The 22,301-nt window shown below is 41.0% G+C and overlaps 3 protein-coding genes across 4 annotated transcripts; all 3 read right to left on the reverse strand.

Moving 5' to 3' along the window:
- Positions 1–3,516: 3,516 nt before the first annotated feature.
- Positions 3,517–5,862, reverse strand: LOC115668103 (L-type lectin-domain containing receptor kinase IV.1-like). Of its 2 annotated transcripts, XM_056314804.1 has the most exons (2): positions 3,751–5,862; positions 3,517–3,698 (listed from the first exon to the last, which is right to left on the reverse strand). In XM_056314804.1, the coding sequence occupies exons 1-2, from the start codon at positions 5,674–5,676 to the stop codon at positions 3,576–3,578; spliced, it is 2,049 nt and encodes a 682-aa protein (XP_056170779.1). In that variant the 5' UTR covers positions 5,677–5,862; the 3' UTR covers positions 3,517–3,575. The 2 variants fall into 2 exon arrangements, with proteins under 2 accessions (XP_056170779.1, XP_030445473.2); XM_030589613.2 differs by having other exon boundaries at positions 3,517–5,860.
- Positions 5,863–7,275: 1,413 nt separating this feature from the next.
- Positions 7,276–8,583, reverse strand: LOC115668104 (L-type lectin-domain containing receptor kinase IV.1-like). Its single transcript, XM_056314545.1, has one exon. It carries the CDS (start codon positions 8,581–8,583, stop codon positions 7,276–7,278), a length of 1,308 nt encoding a protein of 435 aa, XP_056170520.1.
- Positions 8,584–15,420: 6,837 nt separating this feature from the next.
- LOC115662457 (L-type lectin-domain containing receptor kinase IV.1-like) lies at positions 15,421–18,192 on the reverse strand. The gene has a single exon (XM_056314803.1). It carries the CDS (start codon positions 17,761–17,763, stop codon positions 15,760–15,762), a length of 2,004 nt encoding a protein of 667 aa, XP_056170778.1. The 5' UTR covers positions 17,764–18,192; the 3' UTR covers positions 15,421–15,759.
- Positions 18,193–22,301: the final 4,109 nt, after the last annotated feature.

Raw genomic sequence — 22,301 nt, forward strand, 5'->3', positions numbered from 1 at the left:
CGAACATAACCCACATTTTACTTTTCGTAAAGTTGTAGGTAGGTGATTTTCATTATTGGTTAAAATTCATGAGTTAAAATAGAACTATCGATTTACGTACTTGTACATGAACATATGTGTAAAAAGCATATTTAAGCATGGTTGACGAATAAAAAATGATTGAGATCCATCAAAATCTTTTCTTTATATTGTAGTGTAGATAAACTATGTTGGGTATGCGGGCCCCGGTGGAAGTCTGGTTTGTAATCCTCTAGCAATGTCACTAATCTGAACCGGGTAGGCTAGAGGTAAAGCCCACTTTGTCTTGCTCAAGCCTTTCCGATGATTATAAAATGCTTCCAAAAGCCTGAAAATCATATAAAAGAGATCCTCCAGTTTGGATCAGTCCCATACAGAAATCACTAGTTGATTAGTATGTACAAATTACAATACTCATTGTAAGAACTAGGGGTATGCAAAGGAACCGGAAACCGCCGAATCGCCCGGAATCGGACTAGATCGGCTCGAAACCAGCGGTTCCTGTGGGGACCGATCCGGTTCCCAGTTCCAATTTACTAGAACCGGTCAGTACCGGTCTGGTTTCCAGTTCTAGGCATGGAACTACCCACCTGCCCACCCGAATTGGACCGGTAATATATATAATTTTAAAAAAAAATTTCCAACAAAAAAGAAATTAAAAAAAATGAAAACCCTAAAATCCCTACTCTAAAGCTTAACACTCATTAACTGAGTGCTCGTCTCATCTCACTCTTACCTTGTTCGAGGCGTTTCTTTATCTCTCACTTATGATCTCGACTCTCAAGCTCAACACTCATGGACTCACGATCTCAACTCTCAACTTTCATCAACTCATGGTTGCACCTTTGACCGTTCATTGCCTCCCTCTCTTGCTTTCAGTCACCTCCATTTGCATGAAATTTGGTGGGATCGGTTCCAAATGACCCACTTGAAAATCGGACCGAGCCGGCGATCCGGTTTCGGGTGGATCCACGGACCAATGGACGGTTCCCAATTCTAATTTTTTAAAACTGATCCTTAATAGATGGTTCTCGATTTCATGGTAGGAACCGCCCACCGGGACCATGCTCACCCCTAATAGGAACTCTTTCTATTGGCCAAGCTGTAAGTTAATTCCTTTTTTTATTGAAGAAAAATTAAAGGCTTCTTGTGTTGTCCTTCCTTGCTTCTCTATGTCTGGGTGGTGCGGACCGAGGATGCATGACTGCAGGCCAAATTAGGGCAGGGTAGGACAACCCTTAGATCTTGCAGAGCAAGAGTCTCGTGATGCCATGACAGATCTTGTCGATGTCATGTAAGTTTCTCCGTAGGGTAGCGATTGCAAAAACCAACTCCACTCCCCTCCTCCTCTATCTCTCTCTCTCTATTTAGGGGATTTAATTTAAAGGGTTGATACCATGAAATATTTCAAATCGGTACGTTTACGACAAATTTAGCTTAAATTAATTTTTTGATCATAAAAAATCCCAAACTGATATACCCGTGACAAATTTACTTCAAACTAATTTTTTGATTGCCAAAAACCCTAATTGGTAAACCCGTGACAAATTTACCCTTAGTTAGTTTTCGTTAATTTTTACTGTCAAATTGCTAAGTTAAATGACATGTGGCAATTGATGGGTGTACCGGTTTGGGGTTTTACCCCTCCGTTTGTCACGTGTACTAATTTGTGATTTTTCGTAGTATTAATTTAATTTAACGGAGATTAAATTTGTCACAAGTGCACCGGTTTGGGGTTTTTGGTAGTCAAAAAATTAGTTTGAGGTAAATTTGTCACAGGTGTACCAGTTTGAAGTTTTTCGTAGTAAAAAAATTAATTTTTGGTAAATTTGTCGTAGGTATACCAGTTTAGGGTTTTTTTAGTATTAACCCTTTTTTTTAACTTGTTCTCTATTTGACGCTAAGAAGGAATGTTGGTTCATCTTCTAATTGCTAGTAGCTTATACCACGAGTTCGGTTTTTGATTTTGTAAATGGCGCAAGCTTCTGCCACGAAGTACATTGCGTCAATGACTCGCCAAGAGAATACGTAAAAAGATCATGGCATCATGCCATAGCTGAACCGAGCTTCCGTTATAGCTAGTCAGAGGAAGACGAGAATTTATACTCAACGTATGAGACTCGATTTTGTAACAGAGGGGAGAGACGAGATGGTTGCAGTACGGCCAAAAAAATGAAGAAAATGAGACGGGAGTAGATCTGTTAAACTGGTGTGTTGGGTCGGATTTGGGTCGGGTCATAAATGGTTCGATCCAAATTGATCCATTAACTCGTTTATGACTCATTTATTTGTAATATAAATATCTCGACCCATACTTGACCCGACCCATACCCAATCCATACTCGACCCAACCCATATTATTAAAACACTTATATATTTAACTCAATATAGGAAAACTTATTTCTTATGACTTTTTTAAAAAATTATACTAATAAAAAATTTTCATACAATATAAAGCTAGTGAACAATTTTTATAATTTTTTTTAAAATTGAGATTCTGTTTGTTTCGTAAAAAATGTAACATTTTTATAAAATATTTTCCATGAAATCACTTTCCAAGAAAATAAAAAAAAATTCCAGTATTTGGTTGAAACCTAAAAATAAACTAGAAATTTTTTTCCGACATTTGGTACATAAAATCTGATTTCATTTTACTTCATGCATTCATTTTAATAGTTTTAATAATTTTATTTATTTTTTAAAATCGAATTTTTAATTTTTTTCTGTTTCTTTTACTTTTGGCCGGTGGCCGGCCTTAGCGACGGCCGGCCACAGGCGAGGATGAGCTCGCCATTCTGGCAAGGCCTCGACCTCGCTGGCCTCAGGTGAGCATCGAGCTCGCTCGATTCTGGCAAGCCGAGCCTCGCCAACCTCGCCCTAGGTCGGCGAGGCCAAGCTCGCTCGATTTCGGTGAGCCCGAGGCCTCGCCGGCCTCCGGCGAGGTCGTCCTTCCCCTGTGGCTGGTGGCCGATCGTTGGCAGTCGCCGTGGCCGGCCACCGGCCGAAAATAAAGAAAAAGAAAAATAAAAGAAAAAGAGAAAAAATAATAAATAATTTCGATTTTTTTAAAACATATTTTTATAAAAAGGGGGAAAGTGTGTGTTGGCTTAATGAGTGGGTTAGAAATGGATTCCACACTCAATCTATCAAGACCCATTTATTATAAGCTTAAAATTTTAAGATCCATTTAAGATGGGCTCTTCAAAATTGTAGTGATCCATATATAATCCATTTATTTTAAATGGATCATATATGAGTTTAAGACCCATATAACAGGTCTAAACAGGAGTAAAGGAAAATGAGAGGACAAGAGAGAAAAAATATATATTTTTGGGGACGTGTGGAATTGTGATTAGGCCTATAGAGGAATAACGAAGAACACTGATCAGTGAACGACACCTGCGGAGCAGTAGCCAACGGCGGCTGCCGCGCCGGCAGCTAATTTGAGCCATATAAAAACACAAGAGCGTGTGTTTTTGCGATAATTACACGGACTAGTACCAGAATGACTCATACAGCCTACGTTTTCTAGATCTGCACAGGATCTCATCTTGCAACTAATCGATTTCTACAAGAGAAGAAAAATGCCAGTGGACATATCGATGTTCCCCAAACACAGAGGATGGAATTAAATTAGAAACTAAACCACGAGGCTCATCGTCCACCTGAGAGAAGCGATTCTGCGACAGAAGATGAGCGCGCAGATGCCTTGTACATGGAGGACGGATAAGCCATGGCCAAATCATCAAAACCTTCACGATGAGCGAAGGTTAACCCACTGGAGGAAAGGCCGATGGACGACAATTCAGGCATCGGAAGATCGCCCTCCAAGTACTGCAAAACTTGACGCATGCTCGGCCTCATCAACGGGTTGGCGTGGGAACACGTCAACCCAAGTTTCAGCACCAACTCCATCTCTTCTTCCACAAACTCCGCCCCCAACTTCGGATCTCTTGCCTCGACAATTGCACCTCCGACCCAGCAAGAAAATACCCAGTCCACCAATAGCACGTCCTCTGCTTCCCGAAGCTCTATTGGCCTTCTCCCGCAGGCAACCTCGAGCAAGAAAGCTCCGAAGGCATACACGTCGGTGTTCCTAGTGGCCTTGCCGGTTCGCGTGTGCTCTGGGGCGAGATAACCGAGCGTTCCTACCACGTGAGTCGTTTGAGGGTCGGTTCCATGGTCATACAGTCTCGCAAGCCCAAAATCTCCAAGTCTTCCATTTAAGTCAGCATCTAGCAATATGTTGCTCGCCTTTATATCCCTGTGGATCACCACTTGCTCCCACCCTTCGTGCAGATAAAGCAGCCCAGATGCCACTCCTTTGATCACCCTGAATCTTTGCCTCCAATTGAGGGTGACCTTTGGTTGGTTATAGAGGTACTTGTCGAGGCTCCCATTGGGCATGTAGTCGTAAACCAAGAGCAACTCCCCTTTCCGGCGGCAGTAACCGAGGAGCGACACTATGTTGCGGTGACGGAGCCGACCGATGCTGATGATCTCTGCTACGAATTCTCTCATGCCTTGTCTCGATTCATGGGAGACCCTCTTCACCGCGATCTCTATCTTTGATGTTGGTAAGATTCCTCTATAGACCCGACCAAATCCACCCGTCCCTAATAGCTCTTGCTCCCAGAATCCTTTTGTCGCAATATAAAGATCTTTGAACTTGAACCGATGTGGGCCGTAGCCCCTCTCCCAATCTTCAAGGACCTCGGCAAATTTCCTTTTCCTTTTTATCACATAAACTACGCTCAAGATCAGCATCGATACAACGAAAATAGCCATCAGTGGTAGCCCTATAGTCAGTACTTTCGACGTCTCCTTCTTGCCAATCCGAGGAAGCTTAGGAAGTTGGGACCGGGCAAGTGCCTGAGCCTCTCCATTTACCCTGAAGCTCCAACCCAGAACATAGTGAGAAGTTAGGAACGAACCGGTCGATGATGAGAAGCCGACATACATGCTCTGGTTGATGATCGACGAGAGACCCTGACTAAGAGACAAAAGGGGAGTCTGCGGTTTTTGCACATTGATCGGAGCCAATGTGACATTGATCTGCTTTTCCGTGCCATCATAGTCCACCCAAACTTGCATTGCTTTACCGCTGATTAGAGTCAAGTTCTTGAACTCCCCACCGTCTGCATAATACCCCGCTGGAGTTGATTTTGCTGATGGCAACCCATTCAAGTCGATTCCGACATGATTATTGTTAATGTCCTGAAGCTCGCTGTTCAGGATCGTGTCGAGTTCCACCCCAAACACATGATTGGTGTTGTTGCCGTTGTCGGTTTCGTTGAACATGCCGAGGTATTGGTTCCCCCGGGACCCGGGGAGGCTTCTCTGGGGCGCGACCACGAAGACGATCCCATGGCCGCTCAGAGTCGCGTACTGAGGTTGAATCGCGAAGACGAACGTGGTGGAGAAGGAGAAGACGGAGCCGTTCGGCGAGTTCTTGAACCGGACAGGGTCGGGATGGAAGGCGTGGCCCTTCTGCTGCTTGGTGTGGTTGGTCAGCTTCAGGAGGCCATTGGGGGTGACCCCGGCAATCCCATCGAGGCTCAGCTTGGCCGATCGGAAACCGTTGTACACGAAACTGGTCTCGTGAGCGTAAGCCAACACTGCTAGCAGAGAGAGCACAACAAGAATCTTGAAGAACATGGCTCCAGCTCAAAAGTCTGCTCAGCAATTAGCTGAAGAAGGATGCAGTCACGAGGGCTATAAAAATCCAGAAGAATCTTTATCTTGCAACGTCAAACGAGTGGTGCATATTTCAAAAATATCTGCTCCACGTGAGTCCAATGAATTGATGAACGTCTTGGACTTTCAATGGACGAATTAAACAATGTCCTGTTCATAAGGCAAAGAGGACCTCAAGGTGAGAACGAGAGAGTTTCGATTTCATAATTATTTTGGGTAAAATGGGATTTAAAAAATCTGGATGGTCATGCACGGAAACATGGTGGTGAGCTATGTAGGACAGCCGACAATGATTAGATTGCCACGTTAATAATTTTCGAGCGAAAATTGATCGGAAGAACTATATTAGATTCTTGCGCAAAGATTTAGGACTAAATTTGTCAAATTGAAAACTTTAAACCGAATTGACATTCATCCAATAGTTTTATGATGGACTGGATATACTTTTCCCCTTTTTCGATATGTTCACTTAAAAGGTTATGGCATGATCATATTGGTCATTGTATAGTTATGCTGTACTTAAATGAGAATGTCTAACGTGGAATATGGTGAGCGGTCAATTGGCCGATGGATGTCAATTTTGGCCCTGGTTTGTGGACCATAAAATTGCTAGGTAAAAGTGGGAAAATATTAATAAAGAAATAGAAAAAGAGATGGCCACAGAACAGAGGTTGAAAATTCTAAGTGGCAATTGATTAGTCTATTCTCATAAAAGCATTGATAATTTAACCTTTTTTTTGGTCGAATTAATAATTTAACGTTGCTTAGAGCTTTTGTACAAGTCCATCGAAATTTCATTTTGTTATATATATGAGGAACAATTTGGAAGAAGTAAAATTCTTTTCTCCAATAACTGGCAAAACTGCATATGTGTGTGTGTTAAAGGATAGAAGAAAACAAATTAAATTTGTGGAGAGAGTGATAAAAATGAAAATTAATAGGGGAAAGAAAGTTAATTAGTCCATAGATGACAAATTTAAATTCAATTATAGAAAATAAGATATTTTATCTATTTTGTTATAACATATCATCACAACACAACTTAACAATCCACGTGGAATTTTATGTATTTCTTAGTGATAATTTGAGATTGAAATCAGCCGTAAAAAGTAATACATTTTTGATATAGAGAACACCCATATACTTATTAAAAGAAACTTTAAAGCTACGGACTTTATTTTTTTGTTATGGATAATAAGGGTGGGGGAGGGCGACCAACATAATTAACCTTCTTAGCATTACTATAAGGGTTTTGTCCTGTTACATAAAATTTTGTAAGTTTGTGATAGAAAAAAACTCAATGGTTTCAAATAGTAATTAAAGTTGAATAGAGGGTGATTGATGACCGATTAAATTATTTAATTCAAGTATCATTCTGTATTAATATATCAAGTGCTAAGCGCGCCTAATAATTGCGCACCCGCACTCAGGTATTATGGAGTCTAGCCCATAACCCATCGTCTTCATTTGAACATGTTAGCAGACATCTCCACTAATATAGTGGCCCATACAATCAAAACTTTCTTATGTGAGACAAAAAAAAGTACTATTTTGTTTGTTTTACAAACAAACAACCAACAGGTTATAGAAGTACTTGTCGAGGCTCCCATTGGGCATGTAGTCGCAAACCAAGAGCAACTCCGCTTTTCGGCGGCAGTAACCGTGGAGCGACACTATTTTGCAGTGACGGAGCCAACCGATGCTGATGATCTCTGCTACTAATTCTCTCATGCCTTGTCTCAATTCATGGGAGACCCTCTTCACCCCGATCACTATCTTCGATGTGCGTAAGATTCCTCTATAGACCCGACCGAACCCACCGGTCCCTAATAGCTCTTGGCTCCGGAATCCTTTTGTCGTAATGTAAAGATCTTTGGAGTTGAACCGGTGTTGGCCATAGTCCCTCTCCCAATCTTCGAGCACCTCGGCAAATTTCCGTTTCCTTCTCATCACGTAAACTACGCTCAAGATCAGCATTGATATGACGAAAAGAACCACCCATGGTAGCCCAATTGTCAGCACTTTCGACGTCTGCTTTTTACCGATCTGAGGAAGCTTAGGAAGTTGGGACAGGGCAAGTGCCGGAGTCTTGCCATTTACCTCGAAGCTCCAACCCAGAACATAGTTAGAAGTCACGACCCAACCGGTCAATGACGAGAAGCCGACATACATGTTCTCATTGATAATCGATGCGAAATCCCGTGTAAGAGACAGAAGGGGAGTCTTTGGCTTTCGTACATTGATCGGGGCCAATGTGACGTTGATCTGCTTTTCCGTGCCATCGTAGTCCACCCAAACTTGCATTGCTTTACCGCTGATTAGAGTCAAGTTCTTGAACTTGCCCCCATCTGCATAGTACCCCGCTGGAGCTGACTTTACTGATGTCAACCCATTCAAGTCAATCCCGACGTGATTATCGTTAATGTCCTGAAACTCGCTGCTCAGGATCGTGTCGAGTTCCAACCCGAACACATGATTGGTGGGGTTGCTGTTGCTGGTTTGGTTGAACATGCCGAGGTATTGGCTCGGCAAGGACCCGTGGAGGCCTCTCTGGGGGGCGACCACGATGGCGATCCCATGGCCGCTCAGAGTCTTAAACTGAGGTCGGATGGCAAAGACGACCGGGGTGGAGAAGGAGAATACGGAGCTGTTCGGAGAGTTCTTGAACTGGACTGGGTAGGAATGGAAGGCGGGGCCCTTCTGCTGTTTGGTGTCGTAGCCCAGATTCAGGAGGCCATTGGGGGTGATCCCGGCCACCTCATCAAGGCTCAGATCATCTGTTTGGAAACCGTTGTACACGAAATTGGTCTCTTGAGCATAAGCCAAAACCGCTAGCAGATAGACCAGAACAAGAATCTTGAAGGACATGGCTCAAACTTAAAGTCTGCTTAGCAATTAGCTAAAGGATGATGCACTTACGAAAGCTATAAAAGTCTAAAAGAGTCTTTTTCTTACGACATTAAACGAATCATGCAAATTTCAAAAATTTCTTCTCCATTGAGTCATATGAATTGATGAATGTCTTGGACTATCAATGGACGAATCCAGTAGTGCCCTGTTTATAAGGCAAACAAGACTTTAAAGTGAGAAAGAGAGAATGTTTTGTTGGAAAGTCCAATCCAAAAATTTAACCAGATAAGTAGAGAGAGACTATATGTATCTAAGGAATATAGACAAGAGGTTCTTTTAGCATTTCTCTCATGTGCCACCCGGCCACATGGAATTTGATTAATGAGTAAACACACAGGTGCGAGGGACAGTGAATCTAATACCAAGATAAGAATAAAACGGAAAAGAGAATTGAGTAATTTCTGTATATTCTGATTTATTATGATGAATAGTACATCAAACTTGATGAGATGACTATTTAAAGTAACAACATAATATGATATTAATTCTAATCAATCAGGATATGCACAATCAATGAGATATATGCATAATTTTGAAAAATATGGAGAATGAAAGAAAATATCTTATTTAACTCTAACACCCCTCAAGCTCAAGTGACGTCAACTGGAGTTTGAATACATCAATAATTTGATCAACTTCTGGTAGAAAAACCGGTCCAGCAAGCTAAGAACAAGTTGACGTGGTTGCGGTGCAGGGACAACATAAGAGGTCGATGTGGCTGCGGCGCAAGGTTGCAAAAGAGATTGACGTGGCTACGGCACAAGGACAATAGAAAAGGCTAACAGGCTGTGTGGTAGGCTACTAACATGATCGATTTTGAGAGAGGAATATTAGTTGTTATTGAAAAAGGGAATGGCATGAGATGAGATGTGTGTTACGAGTGTGCACCCGGTGCAATGTGAATCCAGTGCACTCAAAATCTCCTCATGATTACCTAAGATCTAATACAAAGATAGGAGTAAAGCGAAAAAAGAATTGATTAATTTGGATATATTCTGATTTATTCATATGAAGAGAACATTGTTGAGAAAACCTCCTTATATGTTTTGAAGATGAAAAAACTGTACATGATTTATAACAATTTTGATAGTTGCAAGATGTGTTTATGTTTTAGGTAATACTCACGTCGAAAAGATTCCTTGTGACTAAAAGACCTATATAAACAAGTCTAAAAGTATATGAAATTCATATATGGCTTGGGAGCATCAAGGGTTTATGACTACATAATCCACATTATGATTTCTGACGTAGATATCAACAAGTAAACTGCGTGGATATCAGTAGTTGAACTACGTGAATACTAGCAAGGTTACTAAATGGAAATCAGCTAAGTTAGTGCATGGAAATTATCAAGGATTATACTTGGATATCAGCAAGGTAAACGCTGGATATCAATAAGGCAAAAGGCTGGATATTATCAAAGTTTACTTGAATATTAGCAGGCACTCAACATCATTAGAGTTTTGACCAAAAAAAAACAAAAAACATCATTAGAGTAATGCAATGACTGAATATTAGGAGAATACTTGTTGTACCTACGATGACAATCCTATCACAAATATTGAGACTATTATTCTGAGATATTTTATCTCATCACTGATAGCTGGTGATATAGTGTGGATTCCTTTCTTAAGAAGATAATATAATGATTGACCTTCCACCTTGAGATTATCTTTGCGACATATTTAATCACACAAATTATCCTCGGTGAGGCGGGATGGGTGGCGGCCTCGCCGGCCATGGCGAGGGAGAGAGAGAGCACCGGAGCCGAGTCGGAGGAGGAAGGGGGGATTTTTTGTAATTCGTTGGAAAATTGTTGGAAATTTCCAACGAAATTTCCAACAAAATTGTATACAATGAAATAATTGCCCGAAAATTGAAATTAGTTGGAAAATTCGTTGGAAATTTCCAACAAATTTTCCAACGAATATGAAAATGCCGAACGGTACACGGTTTTTTGGAGTTCGTTGGAAAATTCGTTGGAAATTTCCAACGACAAAAATCGTTGGAAATTACCAAGAATTTTCCAACGAAAATTGTATACAATGAAATAATTGCCCGAAAATTGAAATTCGTTGGAAAATTCGTTGGAAATTTCCAACGAATTTTCCAACAAAATTGCACACACGAAAATAATTGCCGGAAAATTGAAATTCGTTGGAAAATTCGTTGGAAATTTCCAACGGAAAAAATTCGTTGGAAATTTACAACGAATTTTCCAATAATTTTGTTTCGTTGGAAATTTCCAACTAATTTTCCAATGAAAATTTTTTCGTTGGAAATTTCCAACAATTTTGCGACGAAATATAGTTCGTTGGAAATTTCCAACGAATTTTATGACGAAAATTTTTTGTTGGAAATTTCCAACGAATTTTACTTTTCGTTGGAAAATTTGTCGCAAATTTACAACGAAAATTTTTCGTCGCAAATTTTCGTGGCAAAAATCCATTTTTTGTAGTGCTAATGGATTAACAATCATTGTGAAGACAAGATTATTTCTATAATTTAAGAACTCTACTTATGGAAATCAAAATTTGTTTGTATGGGAGACCAAATCAACGGAATCTTTGATTGTTCTACTTCAATGGCTACCCTAGTTTTCTTGTCAATTGTCCAATGGCTAGCTTGGAGATTGATGCTTGTGAAAATTGTCCAACGGGAAGTTTTGGATACTAAGGAGTATATAAAAGAAGATCAAGACACCGAGGAGAGAGATAGGTCAAGAGAGCACAAATTCCAAAGTTCAAGAGAGCTTCGCATATTCTTATTTGACTTTTGTGAGATTACAATTGTAATCATTTGATAAGAAGTGACAGAGTGATAGTGTGTGCTTAGGTGTGAGATAGTGAGACTTCTCAGCCTGAGTATTAGCAACACCTACTTTTGTAGAAAAGTGCTTGAGTGTTAGTAGGCACATGCAATTGTAACTTCTCATCTATTATAGTCGAATCTAGCCAGTAGGCTGTTAGCATGGGAGAGTGGACGTATGCTTACACTAAGCCAAACCACTATAAAGCTCTATGTGCAAAGTCTTCTATCTCTATATTTACATTCCCGCTTGATAGAAATATTGCACTTACTAACTTGGATATTACCGGTTTCTGATAATACTCATAATTTGTTTTATTAACACTTGAATATATTCACCTTGACATCTCCAATTCCACAATAATTGTCAAGATCTCATGAAATCACCTATTCACCCCCTCTAGGTAATATTATTAGCCTACTTCAAACATCAACATATTTATAGGTTTTATGATATGACTGTTTAAAACAACAAGATAATATGATATCAATTCTAATTGATTAGGGATATGACAATCAAGGAAGATATATGCACAATATTTGAAGATATGAAAAATCAAATGATTTATCTTATTTATCTCTAACATCATCGAAATATCTCACATCACTTGATTATAAGGTCTATATGCTCTTTGTATACTTGTGGTATCCTCCGCCTATCAGCTAAGTTTTTGGGTTGAAGATTTTAACATGTTATAAAGGTAGGTTTGCCCTAATTTACTTTTTGTGTGTGCGCCCATTCAATTGATCAATTTCATGTGTCATTTCTAATATGGCTTGTATGTATCCCACATCACTTGATTATAGAGTTTATATGCTATTAATATTGTTATCCCCCTTCACCTATAAACTTAAGAGATTAGATGTTCTAACATACTGCATTTGCGGTCGCAAAGACTCTGAATGAACAAGTCCGACCGATACTACAGAGAACGACTTTTTGTCAAAACTAAATGTGGGGAGAGAAAGAGATTCAATGAAGGTGGGCGTGATAAAATCAAAAGCCCGTCAATTTTCTTCCGATTATAAATGTGATCGTGCCACTTGTAAGACAACGGGTCCACGAGAATATTTGAGGTAGGATAAAAAGAAAAATGGAAAGATGAAGGCCACAAAAGTCCACCGTTTCCGTCACCATTTGTAGGCTGGTCTGTACATGGTCCATGAAAGTTCGAGGAGGAAGTCTTGCTCAAACGTTTTTGGAGCTCTTGTGGTCCAAAATGAATCGCTGCCTTATTCCTGGTCTTCTTGAGACACTCCCCATGAGATATTTTGTGTACCTAGGAATGTAACAAGAAAAAGGGCATGAACACATCTCATGGTATGTGAGAACTTCAATTGAACTTTCTAGATTCACACTCAGTTTGAATGGTGTGATTAGATAGAAAAAAACAAAAGAGATTTGGGTAACAACGAGAGAGAACAAAAAGGAAAAGATTTGAAGAGGTTTAGTTCTGCTGTTGTTGAGATGCTGGCGATGGAAAAAAGGAAAAGAGTGCATTATGTTATAAACATCATAGCCAATGCTATGAAGAAACTGATTCTCTCACTCTCTCTTTCTCTTCTCTGTTGTTCTTCTACCTCTTGTTTTCTCCGCCATAGCCACTGCTAAAACTATTGGCACTCACGAGATTCGATAGATGGATTTGGCCGCCGACGGACGAACAACTTCTTGAAAAAGAGATGAGCTTTACAGTTGCCAGATCCGCTGAATCGAAGACCGTCACCAACGTCAACAGAGATGATGAACTTCCCGACCTACTTCATCACAAGCTGAATGGTTGTTGGAAAGAGATAGAGAGGGAGCGCATGCCCAATTATAGATGATGAAGAAGACTGATTCAAGCCAATCAAAACACTTCAAACTCCTTCAATTTTGTTACAATTCCTAAATTTAGGGTTAGGGTTTGACAAACATTGTGATTTAGCCCCCATTCGTTAATTTAAGGCAAACAAATGGGACAAACACATAGTTTATGCACTATTTTGCTGATTTTATTTTACCAACGAGCCATGTCAGACTGTTTATATTTAAATTAATGCAACGTCAGATTTTCCGACTATACAAATCGTTGATGGCACTCAAGTGTGCGATTTTTAGTCAATGTGGCACTCAAGTGATAAAAAAAATATTATGATCCTCGAGTGAGCACCATACAAAAGTTTTGTTCTAATTATATTCTACTAATCATTCATATAGAAACTAAATAGATAATCTAATCAATAAATTACTTATATGTTCCATTTTTTGGTTCTTCTTATATAGTCGTAAAAATTTACAGTTAATTATACTTTTCATTGGAACAATTCATATATATCCTCAGAAACTAGAAGAGATTTACATCAATTTAGCGATGTGGTAAACTGCTATAACACGCTTATTCAAATGACTACCAACACCTGGCCTTGTTACACCTAGCAATGCTCAATTACTATTGTCTAAAACAAACTTTTTATGTAAAGGGGTAATAACCTTTGGGCTTTGTTTACTCTATTCCTAGTTAGAGGAGTCCTCATGTCATGCCTTTGATTGGTGAGTTAGGTTACGAACATAATCCACATTTTCCATTTCGTAAAGTTGTAGGTAGGTGATGTTCATCATTGGTTAAACTTCATGAGTTAAAATAGAACTATCGATTTACATACTTGTCCATGAACATATGTGTAAACAGCATATTTAAGCATAGTTGACGAATAAAAAATGACTGAGATCCTTTAAAATCTTTTCTTTATATTGTAGTGTAGATAAACTATGTTGGATATGCGGGCCCTTGTGGAAGTCTTGTTTGTAATCCTCTAGCAATGTCACTAATCCGAACCGGGTAGGGTAGAGGTCAAGCCCACTTTGTCTTGCTCAAGCCTTTCCGATAATTACAAAATGCTACAAAAGAGATCCTCCAGTTTGGATCAGGCCCATACAGAAATCACTTGTTGATGATGATGTCCAAATTACAATCCTCATTGTAGGAACTCTTTCTATTGCTCAAGCCGTAAGTCAATTCGTTTTTTTTTATTGAAGAAAAATTAAACGCTTCTTGTGTTGCCCTTCCTTGCTTCTCTGTGTCTGGGTAGCGCAGACCGAGGATGCACGACCACAGGCCAAATTAGGGCAGGGTCGCACAACCCTTGGATCTGGCAGAGTCTTGTGATGCCATGACAGATCTTGTCGATATCATGAAAGTTTCTCCGTAGGGTAGTGATTGCAAACACCAACACCACTACCCTCCCTCCCTCCCTCCCTCCCTCTCTCTCTCTCTATTGAGGGGGTATAATTGAAAGGGTTAATACCATGAAACACTTCAAACCGGTACGCTTGTAACAAATTTATTTCAAACTAATTTTTTGACTCACGAAAAATCTCAAACTAGTATGTTTGTGACAAATTTACCATAAACTAATTTTTTTACCACCAAAAACCCTAATTGGTATATCTATGACAAATTTACTCTCAATTAATTTTTGTTAAATTTTACCGTTAAATTGCTAAGTTAGATGACACGTGGCAGTTGACGGGTGTATCAGTTTGAGGTTTTACCCCTCCATTTGTCACAGAAGTACCAGTTTGTGGTATTTCGTGGTATTAATCCAATTTAAGGGAGGATAAATTTATCACAGGTGTACCAATTTGGTGTTTTTTGTGGTATTAATCATTTTTTTAACTTGTTCTCTATTTGACGCTAAGAAGGAATGTTGGTTCATCTTTTAATTCCTAGTAGCTTATGCCACGAGTTCGGTTTTTGATTTTGCATTGGCGCAAGCTTCTGCCACGAAGTACATTGCGTCAATGACTCGCCAAGAGAATACGTGAAAAGATCAGGCATCATGCCATAGCTGAACTGAGCTTACAATATAGCTGGTTAGAGGAAGACGAGAATTTATACTCAACGTATGGGACTCGATTTTGTAACGGAGGGGAGAGACGAGATCGTTGCGTGCGGCCAAAAAAATGAAGAAAATGAGCCGAAAGTAAAGGAAAGTGAGAGGACGAGAGAGAAAATATATATATTTTCAGCGATGTGTGGAATTGTGATTAGGCCTACAGAGGAATTACGAAGAACATCGATCAGTGAACGACACCTGCGGAGCAGCAGCCAACGGCGGCTGCCGCGCCGGCGGCTAATTTGAGCCATATAAAAAACAAGAGCGTGTATTTTAGCGATACTTACTCGGACTAGTACCAGAATGACTCATATAGCCTACGTATTCTAGATCTACACATGATCTCATCTTACAACTAATCGGTTTCTACAAGAAAAGTGACAGTGGACATATCGATGTTCCCCAAATACAGATGATAGAATTAAATTGGAAACTAAACCATGTGGCTCATCGTCCACCTGAGAGATGCGATTCTGCGACAGAAGACGAGTGCGTAAATGCCTTGTACATGGAGGACGGATAAGACATGGCCAAATCATCAAAACCTTCGCGATGAGCAAAGGTTAACCCACCGGAGGAAAGGCCGATGGACGACAATTCCGGCATCGGAAGATCCCCCTCCAAGTATTGCAAAACTTGACGCATGCTCGGCCTCATCAACGGGTCGGAATGGGAACACGTCAACCCGAGTTTCAGTACCAGCTCCATCTCTTCTTCCACAAACTCCGCCCCCAACTTCGGATCTCTTGCCTCGAGAATTGCACCTCCGTCCCAGCAAGAATATACCCAGTCCACCAATATCACGTCCTCTGCTTCCCGAAGCTCTATCGGCCTTCTCCCGCAGGCAACCTCGAGCAAGAAAGCTCCGAAGGCATACACATCGGTGTTCCTAGTGGCCTTGCCGGTTCGCGTGTGCTCAGGGGCGAGATAACCGAGCGTTCCTACCACGTGAGTCGTTTGAGGGTCGGTTCCATGGTCATATAGTCTCGCAAGCCCAAAATCTCCAAGTCTTCCATTTAAGTCAGCATCTAGCAAGATGTTACTTGCCTTTATATCCCTGTGGATCACCACTTGCTCCCACCCTTCGTGTAGATAAAGCAGCCCAGATGCCACTCCTTTGATCACCCTGAATCTTTGCCTCCAATTGAGGGTGACCTTTGGTTGGTTATAGAGGTACTTGTCGAGGCTCCCATTGGGCATGTAGTCGTAAACCAAGAGCAACTCCCCTTTCCGGCGGCAGTAACCGAGGAGCGACACTATGTTGCGGTGACGGAGCCGACCGATGCTGACGATCTCCGCTACAAATTCTCTCATGCCTTGTCTTGATTCATGGGAGACCCTCTTCACCGCGATCTCTATCCTTGATGTGGGTAAGATTCCTCTATAGACCCGACCAAATCCACCAGTCCCTAATAGCTCTTGCTCCCGGAATCCTTTCGTCGCAATATAAAGATCTTTGTACTTGAACCGATGTGGGCCGTAGTCCCTCTCCCAATCTTCAAGGACCTCGGCGAATTTCTTTTTCCTTCTTATCACATAAACTACGCTCAAGATCAGCATCGATACAACAAAAAGAACCATCAATGGTAGCCCTATAGTCAGTACTTTCGACGTCTCCTTCTTGCCAATCCGAGGAAGCTTAGGAAGTTGGGACAGGGCAAGTGCCTGAGCCAATCCATTCACCCTGAAGCTCCAACCCAGAACATAGTGAGAAGTTAGAACCGAACCGGTCGATGACGAGAAGCCGACATACATACTCTGGTTGATGATCAACGAGAGATCCTTACTAAGAGACAAAAGGATAGTCTGCGGTTTTTGCACGTTGATTGGAGCCAAGGTGACATCGATCCGCTTTTCCGTGCCATCGTAGTCCACCCAAACTTGCATTGCTTTACCGCTGATTAGAGTCAAGTTCTGGAACACCCCACCGTCTGCATGATACCCCGCCGCAGTTGAGTTTGCTGATGTCAATCCGTTCAAGTCGATTCCGACATGATTATCGTTAATGTCCTGAAACTCGCTACTCAGGATCGTGTCGAGTTCTACCCCAAACACATGATTGGTGGAGTTTCCGTTGTCGGTTTCGTTGAACATGCCGAGGTATTGGCTTGGCAGGGACCCGGGAAGGCCTCTCTGGGGCGCAACTACGAAGACGATCCCATGGCCACTCAGAGTGGCATATTGAGGTTGAATCGCGAAGACGAACGAGGTGGAGAAGGAGAAGACGGAGCCATTCGGTGAGTTCTTGAACTGGACAGGATCGGGATGGAAGGCGTGACCCTTCTGCTGTTTGGTGTCGTTGGTCAGCTTCAGGAGGCCATTGGAGGTGACCCCGGCGATCCCATCGAGGCTCAGATTGGCCGATTGGAAACCGTTGTACACGAAACTGGTCTCTTGAGCGTAAGCCGAAACTGCTAGTAGAGAGAGCACAACAAGAATCTTGAAGAACATGGCTCTAACTCATAGTCTGCTCAGCAATTAGCTGAAGAAGGATGCAGTTACATCGGCTATAAAAATCCAGAAGAATCTTTATCTTGCAACGTCAACCGAGTGGTGCAAATTTCAAAAATATCCGCTCCACGTGAGTCCAATTAATGAATTGATGAATGTCTTGGACTTTCAATGGACGAACCCAACAGAGTCCTGTTCATAAGGCAAAGAGGACCTCAAGGTGTGAAAGAGAGAACTTCGATTTCATACTGCATTTGCGGTCGCGATAACCCTGAATAAACAAATCCGACGGATGCTGCCGAGTAGTTCGCAATCTGACTGCTATGGACATCGCAAGAAGTCGCAGCCTCCGAATCCGATGACGACTTTTTGTCAAAATTTAAATCTGGGGGAGAGAGATTGAAGGAAGGTGGGTGTGATAGAAAATGCTATTCATATCACAATGCATTTTTTTTACTTCCTTTTCCTCGGCCGCTCGCATCTTAACACCCGTAGAACATAATCCCTTCATACCCTTCCTTTCTTTTTTCTCTTATAACTATCTAAATCCCAATTTTGTTCTTTCTAATCACCTCATCCAAACTAATGTTGTGACGCCTTGGATTTAACTTGCCAGGGATTGTCCGCTTTGACCCGTCACATACCGAGTCTCACGATTTTATCCTTTGGCATATAGGTGGTCACCCATCCTAGGAGTGCTACCACATGGGGTAGCTTAGCTTAACTTTAGAGTTTTCATTACCTCAAAATGTACCTCTATGAGTTAATTTCATTTCTGCCCCCTTCGACATCCTAAAAGCTTGTCTGGAGCCGCTCCTTGTCCAGATTCTCTGGCTTTGTCGATCACTCTCCGCCCTTATCGGATCAAGTTGTTACAAATGTAAACCTAAAAGATAAATACAACTTCTCTCGTGCCACAAGATGTGCCCATGCCCTTCTTCTCGTTACATGTACACACAAAAATCTTGTGGCGGGGGGCGTACCAAGAAGACCAGGAATGAGGCAGCGATTCCTTGTGGACCACTAAGGGTGCATTTGGTAACTATTCTGTTCCCGGAAACAATTTCTGTTCAGAAATGATTTTTTTTATTCTGTTCTCAGAAACAATTTTTGAGCATTCGAAGGCGCTCGGTAATGACCCAAAATTTATATTCCTAAAATAGAAAAAGAACAGAAATATGTTTGGTAACTGCACAAAATTTCTTTTTATTAATAATATTTCGAATTTTTTAATATTTCTTTCTTTTTTTCTTCTTTTCCTTCCTTGGCCCATGATCGACGACCGACCATAGGCGAGGGCCGCCCTCACCGGATCTGGCGAGGGCTGGACCCTCACCGCCGCCCTCGCCCAAGCTACAAGCCTCAAGGGCCACCCTCGCTGGCTTGGGCGAGGGCTAGAAAAGGCCAGCGAGGGCAGCCCTCGCTGCTCGTGGCCTAGGCGAGGGCTAGCCTCGCCGAATCTGGCGAAGGTCGCCCAGGCCGCGAGGGTCCAGCTCTCACCCTCACCGACGAGGGGAACCCTCGCTTGTGGCCGGCGAGGGTCGTGACGCCCTCGCCAACCCTAGCCTGTGGCCGGTCACTAGTCGTCGGTCATTGGCCATCGGCCATAGGCCAAGAAAGAAGAAGAACCAGCCACAGCCAAGAAGGAAAGAAGAAGAATTTTTTGTTTCTCTTCTATTTCTGATTCTTGTTACTTTTTTTTATTCTTGATTATGTTTCAAAATTGATTTTGGGAATAAATTTGTGCTCGGAAACAACAAATTTACCAAACCGATTTCTGTTCTTTGTTTGTTATCGGGAACAAAAAAATAGAATCAGCTACTGTTTGGCCAGTTATCAAACAGATCCTAACGTACCAGAAGACAGAAACGTTTGACAAGAACTTCTTCCCCGAACGTTCGTGGACAATTTGGAGACCATTCTAGAAATGGCGACCGAAATTGTGGACTTTCGTAGCGTTTCATCCTCCCGCCATGGGTTTGTCCACCCTCAAATATTCCCATGGACCCCCATGCCTTACAAGTGGCACGATCACATGTTTGTTTTTATTATGGGAAAGAATAGTCGCACAAGTAAGAAAGAAGAATAAATTTATGGAGTAACGCACGCATCCGTTCAAATACCTACGAATCCCTTCACATGGTTTTAGAATGTACATGAAATTAACTGGATTTATCCGTCGTATTCCTCGTCCATCCAAACACGGTTATGTTTTTAGAAACCTTTTTTCTTCCTTCCCAATCTCTCCTAACAAGCACGGTGTCGGTGTAGATCCGGCAATTCATCTTGACACTTTAGTGCATGCCACACGCTACGCGTCGTGTTTCAAAGATAGGAACACGACAGTTTTGATGCCGAATTATTAATTGACAATCTGTTTCTACGTCCCATAGTTTACAATCTTGTTCAAATCAATGGCACGAGAGAAATGGGGAAAGTATGGCAAGATTTTTTTAGGGTATTTTGGAGATTCAAAGAAGAGATTAGAGCTCTCTCCTACATATACAGCACGTGTAACTCGTTTTACTTTGCACATCATACGTCAATCACAGTTGATGTGGGTTGTTTTACTGACAGTAATGCATACGTGATGTGTAGAAAAAAATTACATAGATTTTGCAGTCGATAGTAATCCTAGATAGATATAGATACAAATCTGTGGAGTTCACTTAGATTAGTCTTATTCTTAGCGATGCGAGCACGACTTAGTTCTCAAGAATGTGAACAGGAAGTTGCTTAGCAAGTTAGCAGCATTAAATGTTGACGTGGCATCTTACCTCTCTTTTAAATTCTATCTAAGAATTATTTGATTGAATAAATATATTTAAATAATAGAAAATACAAAATGAAAAAGGTTTGCACTTCAGTCCTAAACAAAGTTGCTCCACCCCACTCCAGCTGGCCCAGGTGGTGGCCACGAGCCACCATGAAGGTTAGCGGTACCATTATCCCTAGAAAAGAACCATGTGAACACTCTACGTCATTCTACGCCAAACAGCCGCCACCAAACTTATTGACTCTCTTGCACTGTTTGCTGTCAATTTTATGCTGGCCTAACTTAATTTAAGAATTTGATATACACGATGCATATAATCTCTAAACAACAATACATTACTTGTTTGGAACGTGAAATGTTGACCGCATATGAAGTGCTTACTTTGGGTCCCCTTTGATTTCGCAATACAATTTATATTTAATTTACATACTACGGCAAAACTAGATAGAACCATACCCAATATGTGTATATATGACGATTTATGTGCATCGGTGAATAGCGATAAAATCAAAAAGACTTTATGCATGTGTTGATTATGGAAAAAAAAAATACCTTTCGTGAATCAAACATTAAGTAGCTTGTGAAACAAAATCGCCTTTTGCGTGATAACTAATGTAAATTTGTTCCAGCAAAACGAAACTAATCAAACTGGGGGAGTCCACAACTCTGCCCACAAAAACAAGAAAAGATTTGAGGGGTCTACCCCTCGTAAATTCACTTCTTTCCTCCACATCACTTGCCTTTAATACAGAGAAACATGGGAAGAAGAAAGTGATCTTTTATACTTTCATTCTCCAAAAACAGGGATGATCAAATCATCCGGCTCCCCGCAAATTGTTTCTTGGCAGCGGTAGGTCCGTCAATGGCGACGAGAGTAAATAGACCGTCGCCCTCTCTCGTTATTCTAATGAAAACGAGCCGTGGGATGATCTCACGGGACTCTCTATGGACGGGGGATGATGTTTCGTCCCCGTTTCTCCCTTGATCATCAGGAGAGGAGGTTGCTAAGCAAGCCTCATCATTTGGTTAAGCAGCAAAAGCGACAGGTGTTGTTATCTGGTGGGGGGTGATGGGTAGCTATCAAGAACAACAATGGGAGTAGACTAGACTTTAATAGGAAGTAAATTAGTTCTGTCATCATTGCTTATGAATATAATAGGAATAGCTGATTAGGTTTGGTGGAAAAATTTAATGGATTCAAACCTAATGATCTAGACAAGATCAGAATGTACTCCTGCATTAGGGTTCTTAATTACTTTCCACAAAGAAATATGTATACGTGCATAAATAAATATATGAAGGACCATTATTGAGTTAATAGGAACTGATAAATTTTGCACATTGCTTATGAATATAATAGGAATAGCTGATTAGGTTCGATGGAAAAATTACTGGATTCAAACCTAATGATCTAGATAAAGTAAGAATAATAACAATCCTACTTTCCATAAAGAATTTTTCAAAAGTTACTTAAGATGCGTTTGTTTCACGGAAAACTCAGCATTTAGAAAATATTTTTCGACGAATGATTGGTTATATCATTTAAAAAAATTAGTCAGCACTTCTTGAATGGAGGTTTGTGATAATTTCACCATGAGAAAGTAAGATGCATACAGACAATGACGAATCAAGAATGCTATATAAGAGGAGTGTGACACAAAATTTTCATATAACTAATACATATAAGTCTCTTTTCTGATCAATGTTTCCCCTAAATAATTGGAAATTTTTGGAATGAGGGGACGGGGCCGCCGCCATCCCC

This window comes from Syzygium oleosum, unplaced genomic scaffold (genome assembly GCF_021117445.2).
Source record: "Syzygium oleosum isolate NSW1041296 unplaced genomic scaffold, Sole_v2.1 Sole_v2.09, whole genome shotgun sequence".
Classification (NCBI taxonomy): domain Eukaryota; kingdom Viridiplantae; phylum Streptophyta; class Magnoliopsida; order Myrtales; family Myrtaceae; genus Syzygium; species Syzygium oleosum.